Here is a 19,283-nt window from a genome sequence, read left to right on the forward strand (position 1 = left end):
CCCTGGGATCATGACCTGAGCCGAAGGCAGAGGCTTTAACCCACTGAGCCACCCAGGTGCCCCTTACCTATTTTTTTTTAAGATTTTATTTATTCATTTGACAGAGACAGAGACAGAGAGAGAGAGAGCGCGCACGCAAGTGCATGATCACAAGCAAGGGAAGGAGCAGAGGGAGAGGGAGAAGCAAACTCCTTGCTGAGCGGGGAGCCTGATGTGGGACTTGATCCCAGGACCCCAAGATCATGACCTGAGCCCAAGGCAGATGCTTAACTGACTGAGCCACCCAGGGACCCCAGTAATTACCTATTTTTAATATTCACTTTATGAACCCTGGGAGGCATTTATTTGGGGGAAGGAGGTACACTTAGTTTATTTTGTCGTGGCTAGCCCACCATTTCCCTTCTTGCTTCAGAAGATTGACACCAACCCAGAACTGAGTAGTTCAGTGGTTCCTCTTTCAACAAAAATTGATTGGCCCCAGATAATGAAAACATTCCTTTCCTTTCTTGTCTTGCTTGAGCCTGTCTTTAAAGGTTCTTTGATTGTTCTTAAACTTCCCTTATTTCACATGATAGCTTTGGTTTTCCAGCTCCGTCCCTGTCAGTCTGTGACGCACTGAAAACATTTATCATATTGGTACAGAATACGTGTAATGTACTGTGCATCGTGAACACATTGCATGTATTCCACCAAAAGCTTGTCTCCTTTGGGAGTTCTCTGTGCAAATAACTCTGTGGGCTTCGAATATCTCACTCTTCACTCTCTCATTCAATTTTATTTTTGTTAGGTTGTGAAATTTTTACCTGTAAAGTCTCCGTCTCATAAAAACAATATTCCTTAAGGTCCACAGATTCAAACTTTTTATTTCTTTTCCTAGACTTTTAAAAAACTGTTTCCCCTGTGTCTGGGGTCCTTGGATGACTACACCGTCCTCCTACTATAAAAATTCCAAGTACAGTCATCAAACCAAAGAAAGAGTTAAATATTTACCTTTTCCTTTGGAAGAAGCATCTTCCTTCCACCCCACGGCTCTGCCACTAAGATACTAAGTCTAAAACTCCACACGGCCAAGAACATATCATTTTCTTGCATCTGTCCTTACTTCCAGGAGCACAGTGAGGTGTTAGCTGGGTATGTAAGTTCTTGTTGTTTCTTGGCCTGTTATGTTTTATTGGGGTTTATACCTCACTCAGCCACCTTGAAAGCCTGTCTGCATGGACACCTGTGCTGTGAACAGTGTGTGAGTAAGAATCACACCCTGAACCTGCCCACAGAAACAGGTGCAAGAACTTTGATCTCTTCCACTGACCTTGCAGACTATGGTCTGGCAGAGCCGGCTGCCCACGTGTCACGTGCTGACTTTCCTCAGCCTCCCTTCTGCAGCCTACTCTATGTTCCTCATATCAGCTCTCTGTTGGTGATGGCCGGCTCTCCCGGCATGACTCTGGGAGCTGCCGTGGCTGGGGAGAAGGACGGGCTGGCCTGGGCCTCTATCAGGGTGAGATGCCCCCCTCTCTGGATGGCCAGGCCCCCACAGAGCTCTGCTCCAGAAGGGCCTGGCACTTGCTCAGGGCAGGTGACTGCCACCCAGATGAAGCCTGTCCACACCGGTCCCCCCACCCACCCTGCCACATAGCCAAAAGTCTTGTGTGAGTGGACAGAAAGCCTCAGCCTCACCTGGGGCCATCCTGGAATTGGGGCACCGGGAGAGAGGTATGTCGTCTGCTGCCTTTCTGACACTCCTGCTCAAAGGAGTCTTGAATTCCTGGACTGGAAACTTCTAAAGGTAATATTGATTGAGAGCCTGCTGTGCACCAAGCAGAGAGCCCACACTTTCCCTGCATTAACCTAGTTCCTCTTCACAGGGCGGTGCTGTGATTGTCCCTGTGCCGTGGACCAGGTATTTCACATGCTCTCCTTCTCCCTCTGAGAGGCTGAAGTCTCTCCGTGTCTTCAGAGACTTCAGCTGCAGATGCAGAGAGTGTGGGCGGCAGAAGGCCATAGGTGTTGGGGGCGGGGGCAGGGGTGGTCATATGCGGAGATAAAGGAGAGCCTGTCTGCAGAAGGTGCCCTAGCAGAACCCAAGTGGGGCCATCCAGTTACTGCTCTCTAGGCATCTAGCTAGTTGGAAGGAGGTGCAGAAAGCTCCATGCCTTCCAGAACCCTGGATGCTTCATGCACATGGGTCATGGGAGTGCTTCCTGCTCTGCTCCCGGGGTTGGTACACAGGCAGCCTGCGGAGCCCGTGTTTGGATCTCCCGGCGCCCGAGTCCTCCTGACTGTGTCCTCAAAATGGTTGGCCTCAGACAGAGGACAATGATGGCCTGTCCCATGGTGGCCCTGGGTGGCACAGACTCCACCTTGTCTTTCTACATCTGCAACAGATCTGTCCCACCTTCACATCAACAGCTTGTCCTCAAATGGTAAGGCCTTGTTGGAAGGTGGGAAGAATACCCTTCCTCCCTTCCTCCTCCGCAGCTTAGCGCTGACCCCGAGTCCCTCTGTCCTGGAATCACAAAACTCATCACTGGGGCTCCCTGGCTGTTCTTACCACTCACCTGTCTGGGTCCATTCCTCATCCTCTAGATGTTAGGCCCGAAACTGTTAGTGTTTCTTGACCCTCTGCCCTGTAGTACCATCTGGAAAGACTAAGACGGATTGTCCTCCAGGACCTGTAGCTTGATCATGTGTGGCAGTAGTCTTCTGGGAGGCAGGGTCCACCCCAGAGCAGTGGCCCTGCACAGCCCCCGTGCCCTGAGTGCACCCAGGACACCACGACTTCTCTCCCTGCATTATCAGAGGAAGCACCGGTTCCTTGTACAGAAGGCAGAAGTGGGATCTCAGCAACCATGGCCCTAAAACACGTTTTCCAAAGATCCTCTGGTAAAACACCAGCCCTGCTTGTGACCTCATCAGATGCAAACTTGGGGAAGGTTGAGCTTTGGGGAATGCAAGGCTTTTTCACCTTTTGTAATCCATCAAATCGCCTTGTGATTTTGTTTCTAATGGAGCCGCTTACTTAATCACCTTCCTCTGGTTTTGATAAGTCACAAGTGTATTCAGCAGCCAGGAGCATCAAGGACATGCCTGTGTGTCCTTCCTTTAAATCCAGGAGACTAGTGGTAGAGACAGAGATGAAACAATCTGCAAAGGACATAGGGCGAAATAGGGACAAGGTCATTCTCTCTGAAGTGGACCTCTGGTGTGTAGCACCATGTGTCTCCTTCCCCAGTTGTGTTATTTTAATATGATGTCACTTCAAGACAAAAATTGTAGGCTTGACTATGGGGATAATTATAATAAAAGTGGGCAAAATACCTGTAACCTTTAAAGGGGAGGCAGAGCCTCCTCATGCCTGTTAAAATGTTATAATATTACATTTTAATAGTTTATTCTTACTATTAATATTTATTAATGTTAATTATTAATTAATTAATTAATTAATTATTATTTAATAGTTTATTCTTACTATTTACATTTAATAGTTTATTCTGTCTGGCATCTCCATGGTACAAGTTAGATGTGAGCAGCAGCAAAAGGATGGGTATTTTCAGTAAATTTTAATTTGCCCGAAGCCCTTTTTGTGTATTTACTGTGAGTTGCATTTCTTGAGAACACTGTGCGCATATCACATCACTCCTGGATGTGATAGCTTTATGTCATGAGCCTGTGACTTTCTGGTACCTTCGCTGGGTTGTTGGGCCTTCGTTAGTGTGAGAGGAAACCAGAGTGGAGAGAGGAATGTCAGTCACATGTTGAGGTGACCCTGAGAGCAGACGCTCTAACAGTGAGTTGCACTGGGAAGTTGTAGTCATGTTTCTGGAATTTCCTTCTGAGCCGCAGAAGGGCCCAGGGTCAAAGGGCGGATTGTGAGGTGCTGCCGAAGCACATCCGCCCATCCAGCTGCCTTGGGCTGCCCGGCGGTTTCATGGACCAGTCCAGGAGGGGAGGCTTGTCTCTGTGTTGTCTGGACCTTGGCTTGGAGGCTTTTGAAATCCGAATTTTCTATTTGATGGTAGAATTTTAAAAGATAGGATTTCAGGCTTGGGAAGGGGGAATATTAATAACTTTTTTAAATAAAGCATGCTTTGGAAATTTTAATCCTTCCCTTTATACAATCCTAGTGAGGCTTTAATATTTTTTACTTTGTTGTCTCAGAAAGTTACTGTCTCCAAAATGGATATGAGTCACAGCACAGTGCCTGACTATGCACGCAGACGCACCAAGTGGGTGTGTTCAAAGCTGGGTTCAAAGCTCTGTTTGCGGTTTGTGAACATAGCCTCCCCTCCCAGTGTCCACCCTGCCCTCATCCTGTTCCGCGGTGCTTGAGGGATAACCGTCTCCGTCTAAACGTGCCTTAGGAAATATTTTGTAAGTTTTTATTTTTGAAAGCCACGTGCATTGCTAAGGACACATAGCAATTCATATTCTGGTATGCTCCCTTAATCTAGTAGCAGTCATTCGTATAACTGCACTAGATTTCAACGAAAATGTCATCCATAGTGGAACTAGGTGTGTGTACCATAGTGTGTAACTTACTTGGCAAAGGGCAAGTAACAGGAGAGGGAGGTATCCAAGTAGTGGCTCAGAGAGTGATAGAGAGAGAAAGAGAAGAAGAGCAGGAGGAAGAGAGACAGGGAGAGAGCAGGAGAGGTGCTCTGTAGAGAAAAGGATGATAATACAAAGCATAATTAAAAATGGGATTTGCTTAGTTTTGAATTTGAAGAGAAAATGTTCCTAATAAAACATGTTTGCACGTGCTGAACTTGGTAGTCTGCCCTTCTCCATGTAAAGCATCCGAAAATCCTCATGGTTGGGGAGGGTGGGTATTTGTCATTGCTAGTTAGTTATTAATTGTTGTTGTTGTTGTTGTTTTTAAAGATTTTATTTATTTATTTGAGAGAGAGAGAGTGAGGAGAAGGTCAGAGGGAGAAGCAGACTCCCCATGGAGCTGGGAGCCCGATGCGGGACTCGATCCCGGGACTCCGGGATCATGAGCTGAGCCGAAGACAGTCGTCCAACCAACTGAGCCACCCAGGTGTCCCTATTATTTGTTTTTTACTAATGACTTGGAGGGGGGACTCCCCTGCCACATTCGGACAGTGGTTCCTTCCACCAACAGGAAGACTTCAGGATAGTGGAGAAGGATGCCCTCAGACATAGTTCTGTGCTCCCTGAGCGACTTCTGATCGCAGTTGACTTCCCATTAATTTCACCTGCGGAGAGAGAATGTGTCAGACCTTTCATCTCCACTATTTTGACCCTGTGTGACAGTTGTAATTCTTAGTTGTAAACTAATTAATCTGATTTGATACATTAAAAACATAGGCAATCTAAAACAAGTTTATTGGGAAGAAAGCTTCTCAGGATCCATTTCCTATAGGTGACCTCAAACACTGTCATTCATTTTTCTAGATAAAGTTTCTTTTTTACATTTTTTTAACTGGGAAAAACAAAAACAACAACAAAGCTTTTAGTAGTATTGAGATGGGATGGGCGGGAGCTATGCCTACTTCCTTAGCACATCAACTATTTTATTTTTGCCTCCCAATTCCAGTCCAAGTGCACGATAATTTTATTGGCTGCCTCAATAGGACACATAGCAATTCATATTCTGGTATGCTCCCTTAATCTAGTAGCAGAAATGTATTTCTCTGTTTTTCAATAGTCTTCCTGATTCAGTGTGCCTCTTAACAGCAAAATTGGGTCAATGGGATGGACACCTCACTTCCAGAATAACACTTGGCCATATATTCCTTCAAAATCACAGAACCTTTAGCAGGCCTCTGCTTGGTATGGAATTGTATTGTAGCGAAATGATTTATGCTGGAGTGGTCGCCAGCTGACATCTACCAGAAGCCTTGTTCTCCAAAAGGCTTTCCTCTGGGGGTGGGGGTGGGGGTGCCAACACTGCAATTGTGCCTCAGCAGCTGAAGATGAAAACAAGCAAAGCCGTATTATTTTACAATTGTTAGCATTCAAAAGAAAATTTCAATATGCCTGAAAAGCCAGACAAAGCTACAGATGTCCACTCTTTCCCAGTCCACACCCAGAATGGTAAACCTTTTCTGAACTGATGAGAACAGGATACTCTAGTCTTCTTTCAGTATGGAAGGACAGACTGCCCTTCCCCCCGCCCCTGCTTGGAGGGGAAAAAAAAAAAAAACCACAGCAGTGCCGTCCAACAAAAGGCGTACGTTCAAAAACATGATGATTCAAAGTTGAGTCTCTGTTTGGACGCCCTGCTCTGGGCTGCCCCCCCCTTTTTTTTTTCAGGGACATTTTGCCTTCCCAAAGGGAAGCAGCTTAGAAATTCCCTGTTCAAATAGGGAACATGCTTAGAAATAAATTCCCCGGGACTGAAATTCGAGGCTTTTTGGAAGAGAAGAGTAAACTTGGAAAACTTTGAGTAGATGTTAACATCTTGATGTATAGCTAATTCCTTCAACTGCTGAGCAGATAAGGTGAGATTATTTAATGGAAGGAGGATTTTATTTTTCAGATGAAAATGAGAGCCTCACAGTAAATCTGAGGTTTGGGGTATGAACTCAAAGTCATGTCATGTGTTGTGTGCTTTGAAATATTTTGGGAAAATGATGTCCTACCTCTTTCATTGCAATTAAAACGTCATTTGATCCAGTAATATCTTGGCAGTACCAATTTCCCTTTTTTTTTTTTTTGTCAGATTTATTAGAATGTGGTTAAGGAAGTCAAGAACGTGTTTATATCCTTAATCTTGTACAATAAAGGAAGCTCAAAACTTTGTATTCTAAAGACGCTGAGGACCAGCAGCATTTAAAAAAAAAAAAATTCTCCTCTTTCCTCACCCTCCAGAAACTTTTCTGAAACCTGTAATAAATGTCTTTAAAGGAATTTCAAAGTAATGCTGGATGGTTATAGCACTTTTCTTCCTTGAACTTCCGCTGTGGTAACCTTGGGTGCCTTCATTAAGAACTAACTGCTGGAAATGTGTACCTTTTAAACTTTGGACCCGTTTCACCAGTTTCCCTCAGCCCCCTGGCCCTCCAGCTCTGGTGACTACCAAACTGGGCTCTGTATCTATGAATTTGTGTGTTTTGTTTACTTGCTTGTTTAGATTCCACCTATGAGAGCATTTGTCTTTCTCTGACTTAACGTCACTTAGCATAATGCCCTCAGGGTCCATCCTTGTCACGAATGGCGAGATTTCCTCCTTTCTTATAGCTGAGTAATACTCCACTGTATATATACACCACATATTTTTTTTAAGATTTTATTTATTTATTTGACAGCGAGATCACAAGTAGGCAGAGAGGCAGGCAGAGAGAGAGAGGGAAGCAGGCTCCCTGCTGAGCAGAGAGCCCGATGTGCAGCTCCATCTCATGACCTGAGCAGAAGGCAGAGGCTTAACCCACTGAGCCACCCAGGCGCCCCACACACCCCATATTCTTTCTCCGTTTATTCACCCGTAGACACTTAAGGTTGCTTCTGTGTTTTTTCTATCGTACAGAATGCTGCCTTGAAAATGGGGGTGCATTTATCTTCTTGAATGAATGCTCTCCTCTTCTTTGGGTAAATACCCAGAGTTGGAATTGCTGGATCACGTGGTGGCTCCAGTTTTAATTGTTTGAGGACCCTCCGTACTGATTTCCACCATGGCCGCCCTAATGGACATTCCCACCAGCAGTGTGCGAGGCTTCCCTCTTCTACACTTTCCTCAACACTTGTTATTTCTTGTCTTTTTGGTAATAGCCATTCTAACACATGTGAGTTTGATAGCTCATTGTATTTTTGATTTGCATTTCCCTGATGATGCATGATGTCGAGCATCTTCTCATGTGTCTGTTGGCCATCTCTCTGTCTTCTTTGAAGAAATGTCTGTTCAGATCCTCTGCCCATTTTGTAATAGGATTGTGTGAGGTTTTGCTATTGAGTCATCTGAGTTCTTTATATCTTTTGGATATTAACACTTTATCAGATACATAACTGGCAAGTATTATCTTCCATTTAGTAGCTTGCTTTTCATTTTGTTGATGATTCCCCTTGTTGTGCAGGAGTTTTCTGTTTTGTTTTGTTTTTTTATTTTATTCATTATTTGTCAGAGAGAGAGAGCGAGCAGAGGGAAAGGGAGAAGCAGGCTCCCTGCTGAGCAAAGAGCCCAAAGGTGGGGCTCGATCCTACGACCCTGGGATCATGACCTGAGCTGAAGGCAAAGGCTTAACCAACTGAGCCATCCAGGTGCCTGAGCATTTTATTATGATGTTGTCCCACTTGTTTGTTTTTTGAAGCTGACGGATTTTTTAAATGAAGTCAGTCAGCTAAGATGCCTCCTATGTGCGAAGTTGAGCCCTTTCTCCTTTTAAGGCAGTTAACACCTAAAGTTAGGAGTCCAAAGAATGAATAAGGACTTTTCATAGATGCATCTCACATCCATGGCCACCAGCTTCAGCTTATATATGTGCAAAATGACAGACCTTTGGACTGGTTTCCTTGGTTTTTAACTCTATTTTAACCTCTGTTGGAGAGCCTGTGAGCATGTAAAACTTCTCTTGGTGTTTTCTCTCAGAGCTGGGGTCTGCCAAGTTATTCTTATAACTCAGATTCAAGAGACTTTATTTTGGCCCCATCCAAGCACGTGTGCTGTTTTGGTTAAGATGCTATAACCAGGGAAATCTGACTTGATGGTAGTTGGAGAGGTTGGCTTCTTCTGAGGAGGGAATAAGAGAATTTTCCTACAGGAGTTCATGCCAGCTTTGGACATGCTGATCGTTAGAGGATAATCCCTGTTGAGCAGGAAGAGAAGATGGTATCTGTTGCATTGTTCCTGGAGAAAGTGCTCATCAGAAGGGACTGTGATGGCTGGGCATGGAGATAGGGCCAGGATCTGCCCACGTGCTTCCCTCCCCTTGATCTGCATGAAGTGGATGCTAGGTGGGCAAAAAGAAGGTGGTTTCAGAGGGGGCTACAGAGTCATAGAAGAATACGAGGGCTAGACGGAAACTTCTGGGTCTTCTGGTCCAGACAGTGGTGTCAGAACCAGCTCTTAGCTGTTGTGAGAGCCCGTTGGTACGTTGTTGGGAATTCCGTGTGCCAGTGGTAAAAACATAAACATTATTAAAATGAAATTCTCTAAATTTAGAGGTAAGTACCTTATATTAAAAACAAAGGTAATAAAAACTCAAAACCCATTACTCATGCCTGGAAAATTTCCTGATTATTTGACTCTATTCTCATCCATGCCCCTGGGGTTATTTAAGGTTACCGTATGTGTAGGAGATATGTTGTCAGGACACTAGCTTGAAATCAAACCCAGGGAAGCTATCTGGAGTGCAGCAAGACAAGTTTGGGTTGGAGTGGTGGCCAGCTGACATCGATGGGAAGCCTCGTTCTTGAAAAGATTTCCTTTGAGAGTGTTGCCAGGGCTCCAGCAAATGCTACAAATGAAGGCTTCTTCCGTCCAGAAAGCCAGTGATTAAACATTTCAGCTGCACTCTCCTGGGCTCAGCCCACTCACTTTTGTACATGAGACAGGGCTGCAGAGATGAACAGACCCTTGTCCAAAGGCCTGCAGCCAAGACCCGAGGATGCCTGTCTGGATGCCTCCCTTACACTGCCGGCGGTGTGCGTAGTGAAAGGGGCAAGGGTGAGGAGTCAGGTTTAGCTGTGCACATTCAGCTCCCAGGTTCCTCTGTCACCGGGGAAAACACTATGGGGACCAGGTAATAAATGAGTAACACAGAAATCCTGTGGAGAAAGAAGCTTCACAGAAATCAGAAGCAGTTGCCAGAGGAGTGCTAGTCTGCTCCTGGCTGCTCTGTAAGAGGAACGAGGTGGTGGAGCTCGGATGCTGAAGTCTGTCCCCAGTTTGTGGTGATGAGATGATTGAATGGAAGAATGATTAAAGCGTGGAACACTTATCACAGCCTGGTATTAGGTTATGAATGTGTTTGCTAATTTATTTCCTATCTCCTCCATAAGAATGTAAGCTCCATGCAGGCAGGGACCTTGTCTTATGTGTCGTTGTACACCCAGCTCCCAGCATGGTGCCTGGCACAGAAAGGGGCTCCATAAATATTTGTGAAGGAACAAATGAACAAATTGGTCCTGCCAGCTCTTAGCATTGTATAGCTCCATCCTCGGGGGACATCTTGCCCAAGGGATGGTGCCTGGTGGTGCCCAGCCCAGGGGCCATGTTTGTTTGCTGTGTGTCAGGCTGTCAGACTCTCAGTGACCATCGTTTGTCTTTCTTTGTAGATGACGGAGGGCCGTCGATGTCAAGTACATCTTCTTGATGACAGGAAGCTGGAACTGCTAGTACAGGTAACTGATTTTGGCCAACGTTCTAAGTTTCTTCCGAGGCTGATGTGGTTCAGAGTTCAATTCAGCCAATGGGTGGGCAGAGGATAGAAGTGGTTTTTATTTATTTTTTTTTTTAAAGATTTTTATTTATTTGTTAGAGATACAGAGCGCAAGCACAGGCAGACAGAGTGGTAGGCTAGAGGCAGAGGGAGAAGCAGGCTCCCTGCCGAGCAAGGAGCCCGATGTGGGACTCGATCCCAGGACGCTGGGATCATGACCTGAGCCGAAGGCAGCCGCTTAACCAACTGAGCCACCCAGGCGTCCCTAGAAGTGGTTTTTAAATGGGTATCTGGTAGAATCTAGGAGAGAAGGGCGGCACACCATGGTATTTTTGTGCTTGTGAGTGCTATTTTTGTTCATTCTGTTTCTTTGTACACCACGCCTAAGGCATTCAAGGCCAGATGTATATCTAACCTATTGTTGCAAAGCTCTAGAAAAGGAAATTCTGCAGCTGCCATCAGCAATTTCTATTTGCACAGAAAGTTATTTGCAGGAGTTAACTGGAATATAATGTAAATGACTCCTGCTGCAACTGTAACTGATGCACGTCTTCCCTACTTAGAGAGGACTGGAAAACAATTTGCTGTTTCCAAGTGAATCCTTCATAGGTGTGGGAAAGAAGAGGCAATCTCCTGGCTCTGGCTCCCTTCCAGGAGCAACATAACCCCCATCCCCTGTGTCCACAATGTATCACTCTTGAATACCTATGTCTCTGTGGACACTCAGGAGATCTGTCAGTCCATCTACAAACTTTGTACCCACCCATCGAAATCAGAGAAATCAGAGCAGTATTAGAATCACTGACCCTGGCCTTATTTAATTTGTTCTCAAAAGAAATCATCATTATACCTAGAGCTCCAAAGAATCACAAAGTTGCCCAACTTGATTTAAAGACCTTAATTCCAAATCTGTTGTTTGATTCCAAGTTTTAGAACTATATTTGCTTGAAATTCTCAAACGTCTATCAAATTCTTAGAGCAGTGCCCCTCATTATCCAGAACATTTTGCCAAACAATACGTAATTCATCACTAGGTTGAAATAACACCTTTATGCTCATTCACTGGGGGTGGGGGAATGATACTGCCATGATGGGAAGATTTGCATAGAAATACTCTAATGTCATGTTCCCTTGTACATACTGCTTGGATTTGAAAATATTTGAATTGCTAATAACTTAAAGGCGTTAATACTTTCAATTAGCTTTAAATTATAAAAGCAATGTAGGAAACAGTAAGTAGGAAAAAGCTCATAATCACAGCCCACTCATTTACCTACTAGTCTCATTTCAGCACATTTCTTTCCAGTATTTTTCAGATTCCTATTTCTTATGTGGTTGTAATCATAATGTGTGTAATTCTATTTTATTTTTCCATCTAACATCGTCTTTCATTGGCTTTTCCCAAGTTACTGTAAGTTCATCTTTGTTAATATCAGCATAAATTACAAAAATGAACATACCATTATTATCTAATGGTTCACTCATTTGGGCACTTCTAAGGCTTTTTTTGCTTTGTTTAATAGTTTTCTACTATTACCAGTAAACACTGTCATTAATTTACCCACGAGTACAGAAGTCTTCAGTGTTTTGGATTATGTTCTTTTTAGGCTTGATTCCAAGACTTACAGTCTTATTAAAAGTCAAACTTGTGGTTGGGATTTGGGGGGTGAGGTGAGGCAGGAGACAACTGTAAAGTGAGCGAGATCTCATCCGCAAAATCACTGACAAAGCACTTAGAGCTTTCAGTTGTTAAGAATCAGCGTAAAGAGTTTATAGGAGAGTGGTCCAGTGTTTTTTAGATGCTTTTTAAAAATATATATATATCTGGGGCCTGGATGGCTCAGTGGGTTAAAGCCTCTTCCTTTGGCTCAAGTCATGATCCCAAGGTCCTGGGATCGAGCCCCACATCGGGCTCTCTGCTCAGCAGGGAGCCTGCTTCCTCCTCTCTCTCTCTCTCTCTGCCTACCTCTCTGCCTACTTGTAACTCTGTCTGTCAAATAAATAAATAAAATATTTAAAAAATATATATATATATATATATCTCAACACTTAGAGGCTTAGAAAGCAGCCACTCTCTGAAACAGGAAATGGAACCTCAAGTGGCAGTGAAGTTATGGTCTGTCAGCCAGCCTTCCCCAGGAAGAGGTGAACCAGGACATTGGAAGTGAACTTGAATCACAGAAAAGGTATTTAGTTACTACTATATGCGCCTCTGGAAGGCTGTTCTCAGCCCTTCACAATCCAGAAGATGTTGAATTAGGGCAAGCAAGAGAAGACCTGTTCTGCCTTCCCCCTCCAGAACACACGTCATGTGTTACTCCCTTTTTCTAGAACTCTGCTTCCTGCCCCGGCATCCCTTTGCCCGTGGCTGGTTTCTGCTAAGCCTCCATTTCACAGCCTAGAAGACACTCTTACCCCCATGTTCTCCCTCCCTGTGCACTTTCCCCCACAGGCCCCCTTCACCCTTCACGGCGCTATCACAGCTCAGTGTCACAGCTCACTGTCCCTGCCTCTTTACTCTGTTGTCCAGAGCCACCAACGGTTAGAGGGCAGGGTCTCCATCATGATCCCCATGTATCCCCAGCACCCAGCCCAATGCCTGGCACAAATGTCACTAAACAAATCCCTGTGGAATGAAAGAAAGGACTAATCCTAAAATGCCTTGGTATTATTTCCCAAAGGACTTTTTGTCGTAGAACGAATTGCTTGGCAGGGGATTTTGTTTAGCACAAAAACACTATAGATAAAAAAAAGGGGGGGAACACTTCTGAAGTCCTTTGGGCATGATTACAAAGCAGACTTCAGCAAAACATAGAGAAGCAAGGTTAAAACTATTGGATAAACACCAAGTTAAACATGACTTTTCTTTCTCCTCTACAAAGTTCCCTTGTCCTGGATTATGTTCTTTTGACAAAACCCTTTCTAAAGGGAATCCCTCTCTCGGGTTCATTTGGACCCATGCTAGTTTCATAGAACAAAGCATTTGGATCCCATACTTCTCTTTTTGATACCGTAAATCTACTTAGTGACAACCTGGCAGATTCATTTACTCTTGAGTCACCCAAGTACCGTAGGTGCAGATGGTTTTGTCGATGTTGCCACGAAGCACAATTTCAGAGTATTCATAACATGCCTGAGATGAAGAAAAGCTCTTCTCAGTCTTGCAATCTGGAGATGCGGAGTTGGGCTGGGGTAGGTGTGGACCCGACAAGGTTTGGAAGACGGAGAGGCAGGTTGGGAGGAAGTGTTTCTCTCCCACAGAGGGGCAAGCGGGTTTACTCAGGGGTGGCTGCAATTTGAAATAGTGGCAGAGGTGGGACATCGAGTTTTTCAGCCGCTGTTAGGGTAAGAGCTGCATCAAAGGCTACACCTCACGAAACTCCGACAGCCTGAAAGAGGCCCCAGATGGCCTGGAGTCAGCAGCTAACAAGGATTCCCTCCCACCAGAAGGATTCTGGTGACCAGACACCCGCACAGACCATTTTCTCCTGTGTAGACCTGGTCCCTGTGACTATAGCATTTCCCTTTTTTCGGGTGAGAGAGCAAAATGGCCATAATCCCAACATTTAATGCTTACAAAGCCCTTTGAGATGATTGAGCAGATCTGTCCTTCCAAATCCCTGATTGCCCTGAGTAAATCCCACGTCACCCCTACAGAGGAAAGGGCAAAGGTCAAGCGTGTACATACTGGGATTGGATATTTGAAAAGTTCATCTCAAAATCCACAGCCAGGTCCCCAGTACCCACAGCATTACCACGTGACTCCATAGTCCTTAAATTCCACTTAAGGACAGCAGGAACGATGATGTGAGCTTTCCGCAACAAAACCAAGCCTCCATCATCCTCTGTCACCAATGTGTGACAGGGTCCAGGCACATCGCCCTCCCATCCAGCCTGGAAATGGTGTCATTTGCCCTGTTGCCCAAAATTGTTTCAACCAATTCGAAATGTACTCAAAAAAGCCTGCATCAGAATGACAGAGTCTGCCATCATGCATGTCTCTCTGTCAGCCACTTCCTGATGCTTCTGTAGCCAGCTAAGAGGGTGTCTTCGATGTTTTGTAGTAAAATCCTCAAGTCTTAGCTTCATATGGCTATTCCTTTAAAGTTAATTTCTCCATTTTTTCCCCCTGAATATTTAGGTGAGCATTTTGAAAGCCAAGAAAGGAAAATGTGCCTTAGCCTTAGTGAGAACAATTTAAATAAGACTGGGAAGAATTTCCGGACAGTGGGGGTCAGTAGATGGAGTCCTGGAAGCCGTTAATAAGGAAGGAAAATCCCAGGCTCTTTCTCTTGAATTTCTTAAAAATAGAATAGATTTTCACTTGATTGGAATGGCTGAGGTGTGGCTCTTCCTTATTAGGTTCTCTTGAGGCTTATGACATTACGTGGCCTCCTTTCTCACAGGAAGACATGCCAGGACAAGGAAAATAGATGTGGGCCTTCTCACTTCAGGGCTTTGCCCAAACCCCATAGATGAGTAGATGTTATGCTCTGTTGGCAGGAATTCTTCCCTGTGATGATAGAGCTTTACAAATTGCAATTCTCTCCAGCCCCACGACTGCCTCAACTGCCTCACTTTATGTTTTGTTTGGGAAGCTGCCCCGTGATGTCACTAACATCCTTGGACTGTCGGGTCTGACCCAGGCTTTCAGTGGCCATTGGCAGCCCTTTCACCACCATCCACTTCTGCGAAAATAGAGGAACAGAGTGTCCTGTGATTCTGAGAAGTGGCTCAAACCTCAGCTATTTTCCAGGAGAATGAGAAATCATAGCTGGGTTATTGTTGTACATGACACAGTGTCCCTAATTCTGAGAAAGCCAGTGGGACAGAAACATTAGGAAGGATCTAAAGCTGGACTCTGTCAGGCAATGGGAGTTTTGAAATGTGGGCCGTCCACACGGACCCGAAGTGTAAAATACACACCCAGTTCTGAAGGTTTCCTATGAAAACAAAAAGTAAAACATCTTCTTAAGGATTTTTATATTGATGATTCCATGTCGAAAATGAAATATTTGGGGGGTATAATAATTAGGTAAAAGAATATATGTCCGTGAAAATAGTCACGGACTTGTTTAATAGGACTACTTCATATTGGATTCATGTTTGTGGCTGACATTTTATTTCTGTTGGACAGCTATCTGTAAAGAGTAGAGAGAAGATCATTTAACAAGAGAAAAGATTGTGGACATAGTCAGATTACCCAGATCAATGCTGGATGTCCTCTGCAAGAATGATCATACTTTATAGTTCCTTATAGAATGTCGCTGGGGCTTATTTATCTAATTTTTATGTTGACTGTGTAAAGTCAGTGATAATTCAGATGAAGAAACAAATTCAGGAAGGTCAGATAACTCGCTTGAGGTCACATAGTAGTAGTAGTAGTCTATGCAGCTTGAACACAGAGTACGTCCTGACCTCCTAGCACTGCACTGTAGCAAATATATATAATAAAGACCCGGGACATGGGAGAGTTCCCCTGTAACATGGCCACTGTGCTGACCCCCAGCACCAGCCTCGGAAATGACTGGAATTAGAGGCTCCGACCCCCATCTTAAGTCTGGAACCGAAGATGGGCTTGCCCAGGTCATTTCATGTCTTAAGGAGCTGAGCTGCTCATCTGTCTGGTGAAGATCTGAGCATGGACACCCGTGCTGACGGATTTCCACATCACGTGTCCGCCTCCAGGCATCAGGTGTGGAAGAAACAAGCCACAGCAGTTAGAGCCTTCTGATCATTTCTCTGTCTGACTACCGTGCTGGTGATACTCCCTCTTAGAGGTTCAGTAAGTTGCTATGGTCCTTGAGTCAAGCGGCATGGAGGACAAAGTGAATATTCTGGCCCATAATGGGCTTAAAAAAAAAAACAACTATAAAAAATCTGTGCTACTAGAATAAATAGTGCTACTAGAATAAATGAGCAGACTGGGGTTCTCTGTGTGTGTGCACACCCCCACATACACACTCACCCTCCCTCCCTCGTCAGCTGCTTCTGTGGATAAGGATGTTCTTCCATTAAAAAAAAAGAAAGAAAGAAAAAAAGAAGGTACTGTTTTCTACCAAGTAAACCAGGAATTCCCCCAAAGCACGTGTGGCCAAAAAAAAAGAAAAAAAAAAAACAAAAAAAACACAGAGCTGATCCTCTGTCTGCTCAACTGGGAAGGGTGGTCTGCTTGGCTTGCTGGCCTGCCTGCTGAAGCGTGAGCTGGGTCTGCCATCTGCTCCTGTCTGGTCTGACTTCACCAGGAGGTGCGGGGTCAGCCACGTGCATGCGGGGAGCCATGTGCAGGGACTGGAAACAGACTGAGGGACTCCGTGGGAGGAACCTTCTGTCCGGGACCTCCCAGTCCACAGGCTGCCTCATGAAACAAGAGCCTCATGAAATGGGCAGCACTGCTTTGGGCTGACCTCAAACTTCACCACGATTGCCATCATCCTTTCTTCGGCTCCTCTTTGCAAAGCTGGGTCCTGCCCCAAATGAGCCAGACAGATGTCTTTCCGAGCCCTGGGGGTGGCTGGTCATATTTAACATTCTAAAGGCACGTGACGAAGCAAATCAACGTTAAGGTATAGATGAAAGGCAGGTAACACAAGGCTAGCTCTGCATGTAATCTGGCGTTCATTTAGTGGCATGGTGGAATGAGAAATAGTCCAGAACGCATAGCCTTGGGTGACACAAGCAGCTAGCGAGTCTCCCTCTTGGCAAGGAGGGAGGGACCGGTACATCTCCCTTTGCACCAGCGAGGGCTGTGACCGAGAAATTGGTGAGCAGCGCTCTGGTTGAGAACAAAAGAGACTCTCAGTCTCCCTGTGGGGCAGTGATGGAGGGAGGAGTGTCAGGATCTAGCAGATTGATGCAATCATCCAGGGAACCGCCGCGCACCCCCCCCCCCCCCCCCCCCCCCCCCACCGCAACACAAAAGTGCTCACAGCTCCTGGACCAGACAGCTTGTCTGTGCTCGGGATAAGGGGAAGAGGCTGTCTGGGGCATTGGTTGGAGGGGTGGGGGTTGTCCAGGATCTGGTTGCTGAGCAACAACCCCTTCTCCGTTCCCCTCCCCCACCGGACGTTCCCTCTGAACACCCCCCACACCCCCATTCTCCCTGGATGCTAATTTTAACCAGTTTGAAAATGTATTAGTTGGAGCCATTTAAATGGCCGATTGGGAACCAAGTTTGTCCTACAGAAGGGACCATTTCATATGGTTCACACACCACATGGGAAGGAGAATGAGGAAAGGAGAGGGAGACGATGCAGCTCCTGGCCTTCTAGGAACAACCCTCCAGAAACTTGATGTTATATTTTCGCTTTGATGTCACTGCTGAGTTACTATTTTTTTTTCTTTGATCCCTTTACTAAATCATTTCCACATATTCTCTGTAGTAGCCCAGTAGGAGTGTTGGCAGATGAGGACTCTCGGGAGATGGCTGCAGACCAGGGGCTCCTAGTTTTTCATCTCTCTGTTCGAGGGGGATAAGAAAGGTGGAGCAGGGAGTAAAGGGATTAAAACAGATTTAACACACACAGTGCAGTTCCGCAAAATGGGAGTAGCTGTGTTTCTAGAGGACAGACACAGACACATGCACACACCCCTAAGAAGAGTATGGCTCTGGAGAGAAAAGGGGCCATCTGGAAGGGATGGCATCACAGGAATCTGGGAATTAGCAAATCTGGGTGTTTTTTGTTTTTTATCCATAACTCACAGATTGGTGTTTGGCTCATTGCTCAATTCAGATCCTTGCTCATTTGGTAAATCTCCATTCGTCTACCAGTGGGCACTGCAGACCTAAGAGAACCTCTCTTTGGGGCAAGAGGTTCTGTCTAGAGTGGAGAAATTACTCAGGCCATAAGACTTTTTACAAATCCAGGGGTGGGGTGGTTCCTCTTCCTGCAGTGGGCTGTGCGTTCTCTTTCTCTCCCTCCTCTGGTTGGGACAGCCGCCTCCTGGGTACAGCTGTGCCAGCAGCACCCTGTCCTCCCTTGTAAGGAGAGCAGATCTGTTCATTCTCAAAACCCTGCTGCTCCTTGTCCCACCCCTCCTGAAGATGGAAGGAAAGAGGCAAACAGCTCTCCTGAGAAACACAGAGCTGTCAGGCAGCCAGGGGTGGCAGAGCAAGGAATCGAAGAGTCAGGGGGAATCTCAGCTGCTGTGTATTTTTCTCTGGCTCTTCCACCCCGGTGGGCCTGCCCCAGAGCCCTTCATGCTCTCTGTTTTCCTGTTCCGTCACGAAGGCCAGCATAGAACTAATGATTTTGCCATCCAAGCGACATGGAAGATTTCCAGATCTACCCAAGCCCCAGTCATGCACCTCAGCTGCCTGCTGGGTATGTGTAAGTGACCACCTAGGTGGCCGCTTGCGCTCCACACCCCCAGCGCACACCCCCACCCTCATCAAGCCCACATCATTCTTTTCTTGTACCTTCTTTGAAGGGGAGCCCCCCACTCTGCCAAGACAACCAGGCTCCTATTTTGACTCCATCCCTATCCTGATGTGTGGCCAGGTCTCTTTCTTTCTCCAGTTCCCATGACCCTTAGATAGACAGTCACCACCACCTGGCTTTGACATTGTCACCGCTGTTTGCGTGGAGTCCTACAGCAGCCTCCTCACTGACCTCTGTAATTCCATGCTTTGTCCATTCCAATTGGACCTGCATGACACAGCCAGATTATTCTTCTGAAAGGACTCCTTTTTGTGACATGTCTCTAATCAGTAGTTCATTTGGTTTGGACTCTCACGGCCCTCCATAATCTGACTGGTCCTTCTTACAAGAGCAATATATTGAAGACATGAAGAGTGTAATGTTGTCTCTCACGACACCTCTCTGGGTGTGCCCTAGGGGGTCCTGTTTGCCTGCCTCAGCCAACAGAACTGGCGTCCTGCATTTTATAACTGCGGGGACTTATGTCCATGGTCCTGGACAGAAGCAATCCCATGACCCCACAGTA

At 45.7% G+C, this 19,283-nt stretch overlaps 1 protein-coding gene across 1 annotated transcript in view; it reads left to right on the top strand.

Moving 5' to 3' along the window:
• Positions 1–19,283, top strand: part of FRMD4A (FERM domain containing 4A) — a 607,134-nt gene that overhangs the window by 411,636 nt on the left and 176,215 nt on the right. Inside the window, 1 exon segment of the mRNA XM_059404285.1 lies at positions 10,234–10,299. Within this exon segment, the coding sequence (XP_059260268.1) occupies positions 10,234–10,299 (66 nt within the window).

Source organism: Mustela nigripes, chromosome 6 (genome assembly GCF_022355385.1).
Source record: "Mustela nigripes isolate SB6536 chromosome 6, MUSNIG.SB6536, whole genome shotgun sequence".
Taxonomy (NCBI): Eukaryota; Metazoa; Chordata; class Mammalia; order Carnivora; family Mustelidae; genus Mustela; species Mustela nigripes.